The sequence below is a fragment of the Oncorhynchus mykiss genome, chromosome 19 (genome assembly GCF_057628025.1).
Source record: "Oncorhynchus mykiss isolate SJ-2025 chromosome 19, ASM5762802v1, whole genome shotgun sequence".
Lineage (NCBI taxonomy): Eukaryota > Metazoa > Chordata > Actinopteri > Salmoniformes > Salmonidae > Oncorhynchus > Oncorhynchus mykiss.
Genome location: NC_143040.1, coordinates 65,257,516 through 65,276,879, shown reverse-complemented (window position 1 = coordinate 65,276,879; position 19,364 = coordinate 65,257,516). Strand labels below are relative to the sequence as shown.

At 44.2% G+C, this 19,364-nt stretch overlaps 2 protein-coding genes across 5 annotated transcripts in view; both read right to left on the bottom strand.

Annotated features, from left to right (window-relative positions):
- LOC110498155 (protein quaking-A) overlaps window positions 1-4,282 on the bottom strand; it is a 139,188-nt gene extending 134,906 nt beyond the window's left edge. For all 4 annotated transcript variants that reach the window (XM_036955123.2, XM_036955125.2, XM_036955124.2 and 1 more), the window contains exon 1: window positions 3,799-4,282. In XM_036955123.2, coding sequence (XP_036811018.1) covers window positions 3,799-3,943 — 145 coding nt within the window. In that variant the 5' untranslated portion in view covers window positions 3,944-4,282. The remainder of the gene's footprint in view (window positions 1-3,798) is intronic.
- LOC149975266 (uncharacterized) overlaps window positions 1-19,364 on the bottom strand; it is a 414,127-nt gene that overhangs the window by 350,609 nt on the left and 44,154 nt on the right. The window lies entirely within an intron of this gene.

The following is a 19,364-nucleotide window of genomic DNA, read 5'->3' as shown; positions in this document are numbered from 1 at the left end:
TGTGTTAGTGATGTGCGGGTTGACCCATTACCCGCAGTACCGACAGGGTGGGTTAACTGTGTGGATAAAGGGCGGGTGGGTTGAATAAAGAGGAAACAGTAACTTTGAAAATCCATCATTCTTGTGCAATTTATATCTGTATTCCACATTGACTTTATCTGGCATTATTGTGTAAGCTTTAGGGCCCGACTGTACACGCCAAATAGCCTACACAGCCAAATGCTTTTGGTAACAGGCAGGATAAGGTCTATAACCTCTCACATAGCCTTAATATTAACTCATGCAGAATTAAGCATTTCTTGCAGTAAAATGATACACAAAATATATGCCAAACTTTGACTTCGGAAGAGGAGAAATATGATTTCTTTATTTCAGCATCTGGAGAGAATGAAAGCGCAGTTAGCACCTCAACACACTCCCTATCTTTATCAGCATCATAAAAGCTGAGTAATTCAAACACAGAAAATGTGTATCCAAGGCGAACTGAAATCTTATCAGAAACATGTTGGGTCATTTTCACAACTTTCCATTTCCTACAACCGGTCAAACCGAGGTCATATGGACATTTTGCACAGAAAATATTTCATTTTTTTTTGTTATTGTAATCCCCCCAGTCCCTAAACGCCTTGGCTGCGCCAAAGAAGCAGAGATGACATGACTTTACTGATGTCAACTAGATTAAAGCATTCATTCTATCGATTTATGACATTCTGGTGAGCAGGCTACTGTCAGATGACGGAAGGCCATTTTTTTTGGTCTTATTTACATCGGGTCCCTGTTTAGAATTTCCAACATTTTAATAAGTTATTTGTTAGTTAACTTGTCTATAATTCAGTACATGCATGCAGCTTCACATCTGTCATGTGGCCCAGAAAACTAAATAAACCTGTGTTCATTTTCTATATTAGCGGGTCGGGTAGAGGCCTCAGATTTTCACAGTCTGGCGGTTTCGGCTGGGTTATGAGCAATTGCAATTGCACCACTAGTGTGTGTGCAGGGAATGTGTTATATACGTGCATGTGCAGCTGTTGGCAGGGCTCTGAAGGAGAGGCAACTGGAAAAGAATCTTAACTTTCTTTCCCTTCCCTTCTTTACTGTAGCTGCCCGTTTAGACAGAGGAGAGGCCATTTTTCTGTGTGGTCAAAGGTACATCTCTCTCTGCGTGCGAGATATGGAGATATGTGTGTTCTTACACCACCTGTGAGTAAATGAGGATTCTCACGACGAGCACCTTAATATGTGCTTTTATCTACACACTGAGTGTTTCTCCCCAAAGAGTCTTGAGTAAAACAATGCCGCTGAAATATTGACAATAAAAAGTATCCTCGTCTTTGTTGAAATGTATTTCCTTCGCCATGTCTGGTTGTCATTCAGTCACCAATCAGCAGGCACCAGGGTCACCTTGACTAATGATAGACAGGATGGATTCCTATAGTGTCACTTACTATGCAACCAAAATAGAATCCCGAGTTGTAAGCTACTTCCTGGATAAATCTCCTAATGCCTCAATGGAACTCAAAATGAATCAAACAACAATGCGAGAGGTTAAATTAACAAAATCACTGCAGACTGCAAGCTTTTGTCCCCAACAGAAGTCACAATGAGCTGCGATGTTTACCCTCCCTGCCGACTGAAACCGCAGTCGACATTTGCATAACCCGAATGGCACGCAAATGTACCTCACACAACTAGCTTCCCGCTGTGGTTAATAGGTCTACTTTCTAAACATCATCCTGCCATGTCATGGGAATGCTTCTCACTGCACATAGATGAGGGTTTCACTCAATTTCAGGATTCCACATTTACAGGGTGCGCTTTGATGGGGGTGGGCTCATGCCGCCAAGCTCAAGTCCAAAAGACTAAGCAGACGGCTTTAGCCAAGAGCCTTCTCTGCACTGGGTGTTATTTTCCTAACACACCCACTAAACATTTGGCAGAGGGGTGAAGTTTGGACGGCTGCTGTAGTAACCCCGGTAAACGGTCGAGCTGTGTGGCTGGAGAGAGCAGAAGGCAGTATGTGAATTGTGAAACCTGCGCAGCCAGGGATGAGGGGCCCAGGATCTGGCCCAGACATGGAGTCTTAAAAACACCCCCACACTCTGAGTAACAAGCCCGGGAGGGTGCAGCCACATCGGGCTGCCAGCTGAGTGTGCACCGTGGCCAGCCTTACAAAGCTGCCTGGGTAAACAGATTCAGTGTGTGAGAGAGAGGCTTACTGTGGATTCTGGTCAATTATTTTGTTTGTCTGAGGGGGGAGACAGGTAGGCAGGATAGAAGAAAGAGAGAAAAAGGCCCCTAGTTTCCTGTGTCTCCCCAGAAGGAAAAACAGCTTTGACTAAACCAGCAGGTGATGGAAGGAAAGGGTTGAGTAGAGCTTGTTGCAGGGTAATCATTTCAGGAATGTTTAACTGGAGAAGTAGAGGTTGAAAGTTTATCTAAACTGGCCTTTATGGGAGACTGGAGCAAAGAAATCTTGTTCTACAAGATGTGACAGTACTCCCTTTTGTTTTATCTGGTTTGAAAAAAATGTGTGCACATTTGACTTGACACATTTGGTTCTTTATTTGGCGTGAAACTCAGTTTTACTGATGCAATATTTTTCCTGTCCTTTTTGCATTAAATTAGAATACACGAAATATACAGCTAAAAGTTTTTAATTCCAGGAAAGTGATTGGATGTCAGCTGCCCACAGAGATAAGGACAGTGAGGGGAAAGTGGCGCTCTCTAGCGTTACCTACTCAATTACATAAAACACACTCCTGTCATGAATTGTACATTGTGTATAATAGAAAAGGACCGAAATAAGAGCACAGACTTATATTAACTATACATCTTAAGTGGCATACTAGAACAATATCATGCGACAACAACGCTGAGAATATGGGCCCGACAAAAAGACGACATAGAAAAACAAGACTATGTCAAATGAAGACAAAGATACACAATTCCTGCCTAATCATCGGGGATATTTCTTCCGCACCCAACGTATGTTTTAGAGCGTCATTTAACTGCACAACGCTGGTTATCTTTGCAAGGCAAACAACTCCACTGCCCATTGTTTCAAACCCCGAAAGGCAACAGCCGGGGCACATTCCGATGTTGTGCAATTCCACCAGATTCTGATAAGCAAATACTGTATGTTATGGAAACGAGCTGCTTAGGACTGAATACAGACAGATATATTGCTGTACTTGTTATGAAGCTTCATGTTTTGATTACAACATGGTTATAGTACTTAACTACCAATCCTACTCCGTTGAATTAGATGGAACCTGCATCCTGGCAACAATACATCCTCTATAGAACAAACTATCACATTCACTTACATAATACGAGGTAGGCTAAAGACAAGACTACAGCTGAAATGTAGAAGTCTGGCTATCAAACAGTTTCTTCCTGGAACTGGGACGCATACTAACTTAACTAGTTTATCGGTCCTGGCTAAGTTAGCTAGTTAGCAGGCAAAAACCCCTACAAAAAAAATAACTTTTCACTTCGTCCTCAAATCAGAGAACAACAGGACATGTTAACTACAAATACATCCTTGAGGTTTTGTGGTAGGGAATAAATATCCTTGTTGGATGGTGCAAGAGTTTCATTTCCTCGCAGTTCTCACTTTGTAAAGTTAAAAGAAGAAGTTGTGTTGCCCAGTGCGATAATGTAGCTCGTTAGCTATGTTAGCTAGGTAGCTACCATGCATGCGCTCCCCTATGCAGCAAGCATGCCCACCGAGCCCTAGGGACAGCGCCGTAGTCACTCCTTCCCTCCCAACTACCCCATTTCTCCACGGCCTTTTACCTTCATCGAGAAGCCGGTCAAGGTGTGTAAAGATACCGCACAGATTTGGCAAACTGGTCATCAGCTTCTTTTCGTTTAACAATTGCATCAAATAGTCAGGACTCGGCCTCGGTCTCTCCTTCACCTCGATCTCTCCAACCATCATCTTTGCGTCTAGAGTGCGAGCGAGCCTCCAACAGAATCCTGTTTTATGAAAAGAAAACAAATGCTAAAGAAAAACTTGAAAGATCAAATCCTTTGTTCCTCCCACGTTTCGATTGCTGTAGTTAGACGACCCTCTGAACCAAAATCGGATTTAATTTGTTGTTAGAGCTGAGAGAGGGGGAAAATAAGCACTATCTTCTCCCAAAGACTGTATCGCCGTGTACTCTCCTCTACTCCGCGCTCAGGGACGTTCCGATCCACCACTGTTAACTGCAGCGAGTATTCGCCAAAAGCTTGCGTCCCCTCTTCGCCTATTGGTCAAAAGCGCCTTCAAGGGACTGGTGATATCACCAATAAGAACAAGGTACTGCACCATGAGGGCGGTGAAGTGCCAGTAGGTGATCTACAGCGATTAGAACCAATTGTGGACAGTACAGAGAAAGTGAATTTACAGATTTCATACACAGGTTGTATGGGGCTCTAAAAAGTATATTTCAGTAGTTGCGGAGAAATCAAAAGCATAGGAGACTTTGGAAACATTGCAAATTAAACATTATTACGTTTAAATTTACACTTTGGTCATTTAGCAGAGGCTATTATCCAGAGCAATTTAAAGACTTAACTTGGGGTTAAGTGCCTTGCTGAAGGGCACATTGATAGATGAGGGTTCAGAAAGCTTTTCACAGATGGCTGACTAGTTTTTGGCATATAAAGACCAGTAGGAGGTAAAGGAACATGGGGAAGTTCTCCCTGTCAACACTTATGTAATGATTAATTTTTCAATTTGATGGAGATAATTATATTCAATGTTATGGTGTACCCCCGCACCTCTCCTCGCATCTTCAAGAGTGATATGATAGAAACCAATGGTTGACTTTTACAGACATATTTTATCAGTCCCTATCCCAGTCTGCTGTCCCCACATGCTTCAAGATGGCCACCATTGTTCCTGTTCCCAAGAAAGCTAAGGTAACTGAAGTAAATTACTATCGCCCTGTAGCACTCACTTCTGTCATCATGAAGTGCTTTGAGAGACTAGTCAAGGACCATATCACCTCCACCTTACCTGTCACCCTAGGCCCATTCCAATTTGCTTACCACTCCAATAGGTCCACAGACGACGCCATCGCCATCACACTGCACACTGCCTAATCCCATCTGGACAAGAGGAATACCTATGTAAGAATGCTGTTCATTGACTACAGGACTTCCTGACGGGCCAATCCCAGTGCTGATCCTCAACACTGGGGACCCACAAGGGTGGGTTCTCAGCCCCCTCCTGTACTCCCTGTTCACCCACGACTCTGTGGCCATGCACGCCTTCAACTCAATCATCACGTTTGCAGATGACACAACAGTGGTAGGCTTGATTACCAACTATGAAGAGACAGCCTACAGGGAGGAGGTTAGGGACCTCGGAGTGTGGTGTCAGGAAAATATCAATGTCACTCAATGTGACATGTAACTCACTCAATGTCACTCAATGTCTCTCACTCTCACTCAACGTCAGAAAAACTAAAGAGATGATAGTGGACTTCAGGAAACAGCAAAGGGAGCACCCCGCATCCACATCGATGGGACAGAAGTGGAGAAGGTGGAAAGTTTTAAGTTCCTCGGCGTACATATCACCAACAATCTGAAATGGTCCACGCACACAGACAGTATGGTGAAGAAGGCGCAACAGCACCTCTTCAACCTCAGGAGGCTGAAAAAATGTGTCTTGTCACCGAAAACCCTCAGAAACTTTTACAGGTGCACAATCGAGAGCATCCTGGCGGGCTGTATCACCGTCTGGTACAGCAGCTGCACCGCCCACAACCACAAGGTTCTCCAGAGGGTGGTGCGGTCTGCACAATGCATCACCGGGGGCAAACTACCTGCCCTCCAGTACACCTACAACACCCGATGTCACAGGAAGGCAATAAAGATCATCAAGGACAATAACCACCCGAGCCACTACCTGTTCACCCTGCTTCCATCCAGAAGGCGAGGTCAGTACAGGTGCATCAAAGCTGGGACAGAGAGATTGAAAAACAGCTTTAATCTCAAGGCCATCAGATTGTTAAACAGCCACCATTAGCACAGAGAGGCGGCTGTCTACCTACAGACTTGATACTTTAATATATAGAACACAAGTCACTTTAATAATGATACTTGAAGAATGTTTACATATCTCGCATTACTCATCTCATATGTTTATATTGTATCCTTCACTATCTATTCTTTACTATCTATTGCATCTTAGCCGCTCTGTCACTGCTCATCCATATATTTTATACTTATTCTCATCCCATTCCTTTACTAGATTGTGTGTATTAGGTTTTGTTGTGGAATTTACTAGATATTAGGTTTTGTTGTGGAATTTGCTAGATATTAGGTTTTGTTGTGGAATTTGCTAGATATTAGGTTTTGTTGTGGAATTGTTCGATATTACCTGTTAGATACTGCTGCACTGTAGGATCTAGAAGCGTAAGCATTTTGCTACACTCACAATAACATCTGCTAAGCATGTGTACGTGACCAATAACATTTGATTTGATTTGATTTTGAGTTATTAGTCATGTAACCAAAATAGACACGCACCATGAGGTTTAAATCTCAAACAGCACGTTACAATAACTCTCAGCGTCCGCTTTGGATTCATTTATCAACGTGATAATATTCAGTACAGGCCTAGGTTATTTTAACAAGCCTGCCCCATCTTTGGACAGACCTTTCCATATTCATTGAGGATTAACTCAATTCAGATGATCAATAGCCCACATATTGGAGCCGCCCACCTGGGTCGTTCCTTAATTGAAACGAAACCCTGTCATGTTCTAAATTTGGCAGCTGTTGTCGACTGGAGTGGTGCCCACCTAAATCTGAGAATTTGACCTTGGCCCCTATTCAATTGGTTCCCTAGTCTCTCTGCCTTTGTGGAAGTAGTCCCTCTGCTTCGGCGTATGAATACTAACCAGCTGCACTGTGACCTCTGGCTTAGCCGTCATGTGTCAGCCCTCAGTGATGCACTTCAGGACTCACTAGTGTGTCTCACACAGGCGATAGGCTACAACACACATTCTTTAAGATAACAACAAGGAACAACATATCTCATGGATCGTTCAAAGCAGGAGGGGAGATGTTGCTATGGTTACCCATAGAAATAGAATCACATTATATTATTAATATATATATATATATATTATATATATAATTATATTTCTATGTCATTGCCTTTACCAATCTGGGAAAAACACTATTAGGTTGTAATAGCTGTCCATCACAGTAAGTTACTACATTTGACCATCTCGAGCAGCGATATGTCGAACAAGACAACAGAGAAGAGAAGTATTATTAACACAGACCTACCAGGTCTCAAGACATTTCTCCACATTGTTTTGTTGTCGTCTGTCAGAGAGAAAAAAAAAGCCTTCAACATGTATTTTATGCCTGGGGGGTATGAAATGTGCCCCATCTCTCCAATTACTAAAGCACTGGTGTGAATGTAACGCAACACTGGAAGTGAAAACACATCACAAATGTCTATATTTTTCTTTTTGAAGGATTGATAACTGAATAAAGGTTTTACTTCAAGGAGAGATAACCCACTTGGCAGAGTAGAATGAAAAAACGAGGAAGAGGGGAAAATAAAATGTTATTTGATGTGGCTCAGAGATAACTAAATTGTTCATGGTTTTTGCTTTATATTTCATATTTTCACTTTTCACTTCTTTGAATATACAGTAAGTGCTGCAAGTAGACGTAACATAGTAAACGTAAATCCGGGACACTCCAATTAGTATGAGATATTACGTTTCGTATGCTTTGTATTCATTTGTGGCTGTCTATTCATTTGTGGCTGTCCATTTCGTATCATTTGTTACAAATTACAATTCCAATGTTATTTTACGAATTGCAATTTGTACAATATGTTACAAATGTTCTAATGTATGATATGTTGCAAATTCCCATTTACTGTGGCTAACGTTAGCTAGGTGACTAGGTGGATAACACTTAGGTTAGCTAGGTCGTTAATGTTAGCTAAGCTAGGGGTTAGGGTTAAGATTCAAGTTAGGGTTAAGGTTAGTTATTAGGTTAAAGGGTTAAGGTTAGGGGAAGGGTTAGCTAACATGCTAAGTAGTTGCAAAGTAGCTAAAAAGTAGTAAGTAGTTGCAAAGTTGTCCATGATTCAAACACACAACCTTTGGGCTAAGAGTAAGGTTAAGGCTTTAAGGGCTTAGGGTTAGGGTACTCTCCTTCACTCACACTGCTTGGTCACGTCACACACACACACACACACACACACACACACAGACACAGACACACACACACACACACACACACACACACACACACACACACACACACACACACACACACACACACACACACACGTGACCCAACTCAGAAACAGAGCCAGACCCAAGGTACAAATTACCATGGTTGCTGATGTTTAGCTAACATGCTAAGTAGTTGCAAAGTGGTAAATGTAAATATGGAGCACCAAATAGAATACTATGTTATATTTGGTATGGTTACATAAGAAAGAAGGTTATTTCATGAAAAAAATGACGTTAATAATGTATGACACGAACGTCTAGCAACCCAAAGGTTGTGTGTTTGAATCTCATATGTGTTTGAATCTCATAATCTCACAACCATACCAAATATGACATATTATTCTAATTTGGTGCTCCATATTTACATCTACTGTGTTACGTCAGTTTATGAGACCAGGCTGATGGAGAGAAGTCACAAATTTCTGGCATCAAAAAGATCTGGCATCTATTTCAAGCTTTGAAAATGGGTTTAGTTCTTATCTCCATCAGCGAGCATGGTAATTTGTACCTAGTTCCTGGCACTGTTTCTGAGTTGGGTCACGTGGTTGTGGTGTGTGTGTGTGTGAGAGAGAGAGCGAGAGAGAGAGAGATTGAAAGAGTTTGTGTGTCTTTGCAGCGGGCTAGTGTAGAGCTGAGATATAGTGTTAAGCACCCCCCCCCCCCACACACACACCACTGCGCCCCCCCAACCCCCCCCCCCCCCCCCCCCCCCCACACACACACACACACACCACTGCGCCCCCCAACCCCTGTGTTTTTTGTGATTTTTTTAATAACACAGGCTCCACTCAACAATTAATCCAATTAAGAGTGCTCCAGATTATTTTGCGTTTAGCCGCTTTTGAAGAGGGCGTCTTAACGGCAGTGCTATGAGAGACCCCTGAGACCCTGACAGGAAACTAGAGACAAAGGGCAAATGTTCCTGGCCTCACGGGCCACAGGCTAATCAGGGAAATGATTCCCGCTAGGTTGAGATAGCATTGTTGTAACATTATCTATCACAGCAGTAATGATGATGGAGTCCAAATTCCCTTATAACACACACACACGCACGCACGCACGCACGCACGCACACACAAAAGGTTTGTGGTCTGTGTGTGGAGTTCTATAGCTATGCTACTGTGTAAACTACAGGGAAACATGCTGTCTGAATCTGGGTCAATTACAGACAAATGCAGAGAAGAGAGAGAGAGGGTCAAATGGAAAAGGGAGAGGTAAGCACATTGTTTGAGAGGCTGGCGGCAGGTGAAACAAGCATACTTTACATAACACATACCCCCCCCCCCCCCCGACCCCCACACCTCATTTTGCCCTCAGAACAGCCTCAATTCGTCGGGGAATGGACTGAATGCTTTCATCGAAAGCATTCCACAGGGATGCTGGCCAATGTTCACTCCAATGCTTCCCACAGTTGTGTAAAATTGGCTGGATGTCCTTTGGGTGGTGGACCATTCTATACAGGGGAAACTGGTAAGCGTGAAAAACCCAACAGCGTTTCAGTTCTTGGCATCTACTACCATACCCCATCCAAAGGCACTTAAATATTTTGTCTTGCCCATTCACCCTCTGAATGGCACACATACAATCCATGTCTCAATTGTTTCATGGATTTAAAATCCTTCTTTAACCTGTCTCCTCACCTTCATCTACACTGATTGAAGTTGATTTAACAGGTGACATCAATAAGGCATCATAGCTTTCACCTGGATTCACCTGGCCAGTCTGTGTCATGGAAAGAACAGGTGTTCTTAATGTTTTGTACACTCAGGTTATAATTAGTGTGTGTCAGTGAAGGGGTTGAAATTCACAGCTATTCTCTATTCCTCTTGGTCTGGAGGAGGGGTCAGAGGAGTCTCAAAGTGGAACGGCTCAATCCTTCCATCCGCCTGGGTGGCGGTGGATTAGGACCCCTTCCCCCAGGCAGCCCCGACACCAATGCAGCGCTCTAATCAAACCCCCGGGCAGGCGCTGTCTGTCCGTCCATGCCAAAAGCCAGCACGGCTGGTTGCAGAGAGCAGAGGGGTAAAGCCAAGGACTCTTTGTTAGTTTTTCTAGGGAGGCAAGATGTACCTTTTTCTATTGTGCCTTCTCAAGGCGAAAGGAAAGCAGGGCTGATCCTCACATGGCACCTGATAGGTGGATGATGGGTTTGGTGGAGAGATGGAAACCTTGGTTTGTCCTTTGAAGCTAGCCCATAATACAGTCATGGTTTTGCACATTGTTCTGTTAAACACGCACATGGCCAATGCCAATCAAGAGTGCTTGGCAAGCCTAGGTAAACAGATGAGATGTATACACTCAAACCTCCATTGTGCTTGTGCACATATGTAAGGCCACAGATCCACAGATACCACAGATACCACAGATCCACAGATACCACAGATCCACAGATACCACAGATCCACAGATCCACAGATATCACAGATCCACAGATACCACAGATCCACAGATACCACAGATCCATAGATTCCACAGATACCACAGATATCACAGATCCACAGATACCACAGATACCACAGATCCACAGGTACCACAGATCCACAGATCCAAATGTACCACAGATCCACAGATACCACAGATCCACAGATACCACAGATCCAAAGGTACCACAGATCCACAGATACCACAGATCCACAGATACCACATATACCACAGATCCACAGATACCACATATACCACAGATACCACACAGATCCACAGATACCATAGATCCCACAGATCCCACAGATCCCACAGATCCCACAGATCCACAGATCCACAGATACAAGTGTTAATGTTCAAAAGCCCTCAGATGTTAGACGGACTTGGCGCGGTGCCTTTCGATGTTCTAATAGTGGTCCGTCCACTCGGTGGAATGGCATGCGTGGCTGTTGTCACAGGGAGAGGAGGGAGGGAGGGACGTTGGTGGGACAGCTGCAGCCACCTCTGAGGGAGAGCATTGATAGGGCAAATCTCCTTGCCCTTCATCAGTCAGCGGGAGGAACCACCAAACGTCAGCGCAACGACCTAATGTCCTAAACCATGGATCACTCTGACAGACTGGGGACAAACTACTAGAAACATTTACAATTTTCAGTCGCCTGTCTGAAACATCTACGCGTGGCTAGAGATAAGGAAGAAAATCCTGCAAATGCCACAACAGTCCCCATTATTGTATTGTAAACAGGGTGGGGGAAAGAGGTGACCAATAGCAGATAAGAAAAAACGAGAGAGAGAGAGAGTGTATATGAGGGAGAGGAGGAGTGTTTGTGAGTGATAAGACCTGCTGGTGAGGGAGAGGAAGAGGACAAGTGCCTGCTCATTGATTACGTTATTCCAAGGAGAAGGATTGATCCCGTAGTGAATTCTCCCGTGAGGCTCTACATACAGACTGCTCGACACAGATGAGAGATACACACCACACAGCTACACATGTAGGTCAAAAACGAAATAGGACGGAGTGACGTCACAGTTTATTTAATATTTAGGAGGCATTTCGTGAAGTACTGCGAGTCAACCGTAATATGAGCTCCCTTTGAAAGTGTTCCCCATTATCCGACTATTGAATTAAACCTCAGAACTGACACCTGCTGTATTGGTGCTGAAGATTAACGCAGGTGCTGAGTGGCTCCCTGGTAGAGTGTGGCCTCTGCCAGATTGACTTGAACAAGATGAATTGATCCCAGTGGGCCATTTATTTTGGTTGCACCGCCCTCCACTACCTTCATTGTTGCTTCTAACAATCTACCTTGTGAGAGCAGCTCACTGAGAGGCATTCCTCTACTGAACTGCACTAAGAGCCAGGTCAGTGGGTTTGCAGTGTGTTGTAGGGTAGGATGGCCACAATTGGCTGAGATCTCAGCAATACTAGCCAGTAGTCATTTTAGGGGAACCTTTATAAGCATAACAACAGCAGAAACACCACAAAAAAAAAAGATGTGTCTAGGTGGATATTGCAGAAATGATACATGACACGGTGTAGAATTAACTCAGATGAATAGCAACAGAGGGAAAGACACAAACAAGCCCTATCACATTGAGATTGTTCGTACAGAGTTTGTTTGTACGGTGAGCCACAGTGGTGTCGTAAAGCTCCAGTTGTCGGCTCCTTTTGATATTTTCTCAGTCTGGTTGAGTGAGTGAGAGGAGCTGGCCTCTGCAGCCTGCGGTCCCATCATGCAGCTGACCGCTCTTAAATCTCACTCCCCGCCAGGTGACACAACAGCCCCTGTCTCCTCGTCCATCCTGTTGTAGACACTTTGCAATACGTATGATATGTTACAAATTCCAATTTGTTGTGGCCTAACGTTAGCTAGGTGGCGAACGTGAGCTGGGCTAGGGGTTAGAGGTTAAGGTTGGTGCTAAGGTTCGTGTTGGGGGTTAGGGTTAATGTTAGGAGTTAAGGTTAGGAGTTAAGGTTAGGGTAAGGGTTAGCTTAAATGCTAAGTAGTTACAAAGTAGCTCAAAAGTGATAAGTAGTTGTGAAGTTGCTAATTAGCTAAAATGCTACATTTGTCCGTGATGTGATTCAAATACACATCCTTTAGGTTGCTAGACGTTTGCATTATACACCCACCCACCTATCCTCCCCGACCAACCTCCCTCCTTCCATTTTTAGCTGAACTAACCTTCTGTCTTACATAACCATACCAAACGTAACATATCATACTAATTTGACTGTCACAGATTTACTATTATGTATTTACTGTTACAGATTTACTACTATGTTGTCTTTGAGGCCAGGCTGCTCTCTCAGACAATCCTATTTGTTCACAGCGCACAACCGGGCTGTTTCCATTGCCTTTGTACACTCTTAGGAAAAAAAGGTGCTATCTAGGACTTTAAAGAGTCCTTTGGCTGTCCCCATAGTAGAACCCTTTTCGTTCCAGGTAGAACCAAAAAAGAACCCTTTTCGTTCCAGGTAGAACCAAAAAAGAACCCCTTTCGTTCCAGGTTGAACCAAAAAAGAACCCTTTTCATTCCAGGTAGAACCAAAAAAGAACCCTTTTCATTCCAGGTAGAACCAAAAAAGAACCCTTTTCATTCCAGGTAGAACCAAAAAAGAACCCTTTTTGGAACCTTTTTTCTAAGAGTGTAGAACTCTTTCTAGGCTCACCGTTACAAAAGCCTTTGTTCTCCCGCCACCGCTATGATGGATCGAGGACAGACTTGAGCTCCACGGAGGCTGGCTTTGAGAAAGTCACCTTCTGGAGCAGAGCAGAGCGGCCAGCGAGCAAACGGAAGAAAAGCTAACAGAAGAGCTAGCGTAGCATAGCGTAGTGTTAGCATTAGCTGGCCCAGTTGTGGGGGGGAATGAGGCAGGCCGCAGGGGCAGCTGTCGAGGGCAAAGTTGTCCAGGCTAATAATAACCAGTAGCGCTGAGTGACTGCATCCCCCCAGGAACTCCCAGGGTCCCGGATGACACGCCAGGATTAGGCCAGGTTGGGGATTAGGGAGAGCTATTTACCCCTTCCAGGAACAACTCTGTTTCCACAGGTGGAAGGGTGCCAGAGAGCAGAAATGCCGTACTCACTGGGAAAAGGGCATACTGATGGTGGGCTGTAGAACGACTTGAGGGACGGTTACATTAGAACCCAGTAGGAAGGCTTCACTGGTAATGCAGAAGTCAGAAGTGGTAGATCCTTGCTTTCATTGGATCTGCTGAATGTTTGTACACACATCTGAAATATTGAAGTCTGTCATACCAGATCAGAGCTGTAATTTTCAGTGTTGTTTTTCTTACACACACACACACACACACACACACACACACACACACACACACACACACACACACACACACACACACACACACACACACACACACACACACACAGTTGTGCAACTCTAACATCAGAGGAAACATTCCGTGGCATAAATAGGATCCAGAATCTTCATACCTGGATTTGGGGCCTGGGCTATTTTAGCAAATCCACAGAATCTCCTTAATCTTCTCTACACGCATATGAGGTATCAGGAAAACCTGAAAATACAGAGATATTGCAAAACATTTCAATAACGTGCAGATCAATATTATCCTCCAGAACACCCGACGGCAGATATTTCATATTAGGCAGTGAATCTAACAAACCGTCTTAAATCGTCTGGAATAGAAAACAATTAAATAAAAAAAATTAAAAAATAACTCCATAGCAATTAGATTCTATCTGTTGTAGAGGACAAAGCCGTGCAGTTATAAACGATTTTCAAAGTTGTGGGAAACAAACTGTACGGCGTTCTATGCTTTCGTAGTGGCACACAGGGTGACAAAATGAGAAATAGCTCATTACACTTCGAGAGGGAAGTTAGGCTATGATCAGCAGCAGTGGTCTCCGAAATGAATGTCTCTCTTTTAAGGTGTTTTCTGGCCCATTTCATTTAGAGGAAGACAACAAAAAACATTCAACTCATTTCATTTCACGCTGGGCCTTCCAAATCAGACGCAGTCCTAGTGCAACGCTTCAAATGAGGCCAGATTGCCTTCTATTTGCGCTCTTTTCACAGCTCGCACGACCTTGCATGAGCAGCTCTCGCTCTGCTCTAACTTGTGGATGTGGAAGGACAATACACTGCCTGGGTCTGATGCTAGGGTGTGTGTGTGTGTGTGTGTGTGTGTGTGTGTGTGTCTCCCTTACCGATCAGCTCTGCTGGAGGCCAATGTCAATTTCCGCTTATGCCCTCTCACCTACCTAAATGAGCATTGGTCCAGTGTAATCGACACAGAATACAGACTCTATTTTACGCAGATTAGTTCCTTTCAAGTGACCTAATCGAGCTCAAACCAGACGCTTGGTGTGATGAAGAGAAGTGGAGTCATACTTGTCTCTCCCGCAGTGTGTCTGTCTGTCTGTCTGTCTGTCTGTCTGTCTCTCTGTTTGTCTGTCTGTCTGTCTGTCTGTCTGTCTGTCTGTCTGTCTGTCTGTCTGTCTGTCTGTCTGTCTGTCTGTCAATGGTTGTCTGTCTGTCCCTCAGTGGTTATTTGTCTGTCAATGGTTGTCTGTCTGTCCCTCAGTGGTTATTTGTCTGTCTGTCTGTGGTCTCTCAGTGGTTGAAACTGGATAGTGGGAAGTCATGGATAGACTTCAATAGATCATAGCACTGAGCTGAAGGGTACATAGTGGATTGATCCAGTAATGGAGAGGAAGGAATGGACCTGGAAAGGGATCTTTCTATGCCTATGATAATAGAGAGTGACATACAGTGTAACACATCCAAACCTACCAGCAATAACACATTGTAGCACTGAGCTGCAGGAATTGATTCAGCCATGGAGTAGTGGAGAGAACGTTCTGTTATAGGGAGAGATATTTTAAACCATATAATGATGGAGACATACAGAACTGTACAAGCATCAACAACATATAAGCCTTTGGCAGAGCCATACAAAGAATCTGAACATATGAGTCAAACAAAGTTCTGAAGTTGCCTATTGACGAAAATCTATGTTCTCTGTGCAGCTGTAAAGATGCTTTGTGGATGACGTTCGTTACAATGAGAACTGGGCAAATGTCCTTGTGAGTGTCCTTGTGAGTGTCAGAAATCAATTAGAGTGGCTTTCTCCGCTGGGTCGCCGTGGTGTGATGTGAGCAGCAGTCAGACTAATTCAGCCATTGTTTCCTGGGAGATGCTCTTATTGTGTCTTTAAGGTCTGAGTGAGAATCTAATTAACTACTGTATTCTAGACCAGGCAAGCCTTAGAGGACTGAAGAGACATAATGTTGGTGAGAGGATTGGTGTGAGAGGTTTGGGATACGGTTCAAAGGCAAGAGAGCAGGTTACCGGGAGCTCTGTGGAAACGAGTAAGCAGCACGCAGGAATGCTGCTGGCCCTCATTCCACCGGGCATTTCCCAGCATGCTCGGGCACGCTCCAGCTCAGGAGCAGCAGTAGTGGCAGACTGCCTTGCCTACTACACAATAATACTGTTACCAGGACATTACCTGTTGCTATGATATTTGGCAGGGATATTTATACATTACCCTATGAGGTCCGGAGTACTGATGTGTTTTTGTTCTACCTGATAATTATTTGCACCCACTTGGTGAGACAGTTTTAAATCAGTCCCTGATTAGAGGAGAAGAACAACAAATGCAGTGGATAGGACATACAAGGATATACAGTACGGTTATCATTTGGTCAAAACTCATTTTAAGTGGACAATTATCTCGTAGGATTCAGCTGCATAATGACTGTTTTCAACAGTTGATACAGTATATAAAGCTGTTTTTGAGTGGCCACGGGGTCAAATAAACATGGAGGGACTCTCATTCACAGGAACATAATTAAAAGTATTAGCTAGAACTAGTAGACCAAAGGAAGTTGTAGATGTTCTAATCGACACAGACAGGTAATAATAATGACTTGCAGTCAGGAATATAATGGGTCACATAGGTAGTGTAGAGAGGGCTGCCTCAAGGTGGGGTGGTTGAGGGTGAGTTAACGATGTTGGGTGGTTGAGGGTGAGTTAACGGTGTTGGGTGGTTGAGGGTGAGTTAATGATGTTGGGTGGTTGAGGGTGAGTTAATGATGTTGAGTGGTTGAGGGTGAGTAAATGATGTTGGGTGGTTGAGGGTGAGTTAATGATGTTGGGTGGTTGAAGGGTTCAGGGTGAAGTTAATGATGTTGGGTGGTTGAGGGTGAGTTAACGATGTTGGGTGGTTGAGGGTGAGCTAATGATGTTGGGTGGTTGAAGGGTTGAGGGAGAGTTAATGATGTTGGGTGGTTGAGAGTTGAAGGGTGATTTAATGATGTTGGGTGGTTGAAGGGTTGAGAGTGAGTTAATGATGTTAGGTGGTTGAAGGGTTGAGGGAGAGTTAATGATGTTAGGTGGTTGAAGGTTTGAGGGTGAGTTAATGATGTTGGGTGGTTGAGAGTTGAAGGGTGATTTAATGATGTTGGGTGGTTGAAAGGTTGAGAGTGAGTTAATGATGTTGGCTGGTTGCAAATGTGTCCATCCATTCAGTTGAGCATGCAGGACTCGTAGGTTGGCACCAAGTATTTAATGTTGATGAAAGCGTCCTCGCCCACATAGTGCTCAAACACCTCCAGGGTCTCCTAGATCAGCTCTCTGATGTTCTCCCTCTTCTGCTGGCTGTAGTCAAGGCCGTCCCCCGAGTTGACTGTGGACCAGACAGGGAGATTTAGTTTAGTTTATTTCATGTACACAGCTAGAAGCTGAATTGCAGTATACAAAAAAGTAATCCTAGCTAGGTAGCCACTCCTCTCCTCCCCTGGGTGTTAAGGCTGAGGGGAAGGGGATGTTGAAAATGTACAATTGTTCTCACAGCAGCAGGACTGTCTCTGAGAGACAGTGATATAGAAATACATTCCATCAGGCCATGCTAAATCATTCCATCAGGCCATGCTAAATCATTCCATCAGACCATGCTAAATCATTCCATCAGGCCATGCTAAATCATTCCATCAGGCCATGCTAAATCATTCCATCAGGCCATGCTAAATCATTCCATCAGGCCATGCTAAATCATTCCATCAGGCCATGCTAAATCATTCCATCAGGCCATGCTAAATCATTCCACCAGGCCATGCTAAATCATTCCACCAGGCCATGTTAAATCATTCCATCAGGCCATGCTAAATCATTCCACCAGGCCACGCTAAATCATTCAACCAGGCCACGCTAAATCATTCCACCAGGCCACGCTAAATCATTCCACCAGGCCATGCTAAATCATTCCACCAGGCCATGCTAAATCATTCCACCAGGCCAAGCTAAATCATTCCACCAGGCCATGCTAAATCATTCCACCAGGCCATGCTAAATCATTCCACCAGGCCATGCTAAATCATTCCACCAGGCCATGCTAAATCATTCCACCAGGCCAAGCTAAATCATTCCACCAGGCCATGCTAAATCATTCCACCAGGCCATGCTAAATCATTCCACCAGGCCATGCTAAATCATTCCACCAGGCCATGCTAAATCATTCCACCAGGCCATGCTAAATCATTCCACCAGGCCATGTTAAATCATTCCACCAGGCCATGCTAAATCATTCCACCAGGCCATGTTAAATCATTCCACCAGGCCATGCTAAATCCTTCCACCAGGCCATGCTAAATCATTCCACCAGGCCATGCTAAATCCTTCCACCAGGCCATGCTAAATCATTCCACCAGGCCATGTTAAATCATTCCACCAGGCCATGTTAAATCATTCCACCAGGCCATGTTAAATCATTCCACCAGGCCATGTTAAATCATTCCACCAGGCCATGTTAAATCATTCCACCAGGCCATGCTAAATCATTCCACCAGGCCATGTTAAATCATTCCACCAGGCCATGTTAAATCATTCCACCAGGCCATGTTAAATCATTCCACCAGGCCATGTTAAATCATTCCACCAGGCCATGCTAAATCATTCCACCAGGCCATGCTAAATCATTCCACCAGGCCATGTTAAATCATTCCACCAGGCCATGCTAAATCATTCCACCAGGCCATGTTAAATCATTCCACCAGGCCATGCTAAATCATTCCACCAGGCCATGCTAAATCATTCCACCAGGCCATGTTAAATCATTCCACCAGGCCATGCTAAATCATTCCACCAGGCCATGCTAAATCATTCCACCAGGCCATGCTAAATCATTCCACCAGGCCATGCTAAATCATTCCACCAGGCCATGCTAAATCATTCCACCAGGCCATGCTAAATCATTCCACCAGGCCATGCTAAATCATTCCACCAGGCCATGCTAAATCATTCCACCAGGCCATGTTAAATCATTCCACCAGGCCATGCTAAATCATTCCACCAGGCCATGCTAAATCATTCCACCAGGCCATGCTAAATCATTCCACCAGGCCATGTTAAATCATTCCATCAGGCCATGCTAAATCATTCCACCAGGCCATGTTAAATCATTCCACCAGGCCATGCTAAATCATTCCACCAGGCCATGCTAAATCATTCCACCAGGCCATGCTAAATCATTCCACCAGGCCATGCTAAATCATTCCACCAGGCCATGTTAAATCATTCCACCAGGCCATGCTAAATCATTCCACCAGGCCATGTTAAATCATTCCACCAGGCCATGCTAAATCATTCCACCAGGCCATGCTAAATCATTCCACCAGGCCATGCTAAATCATT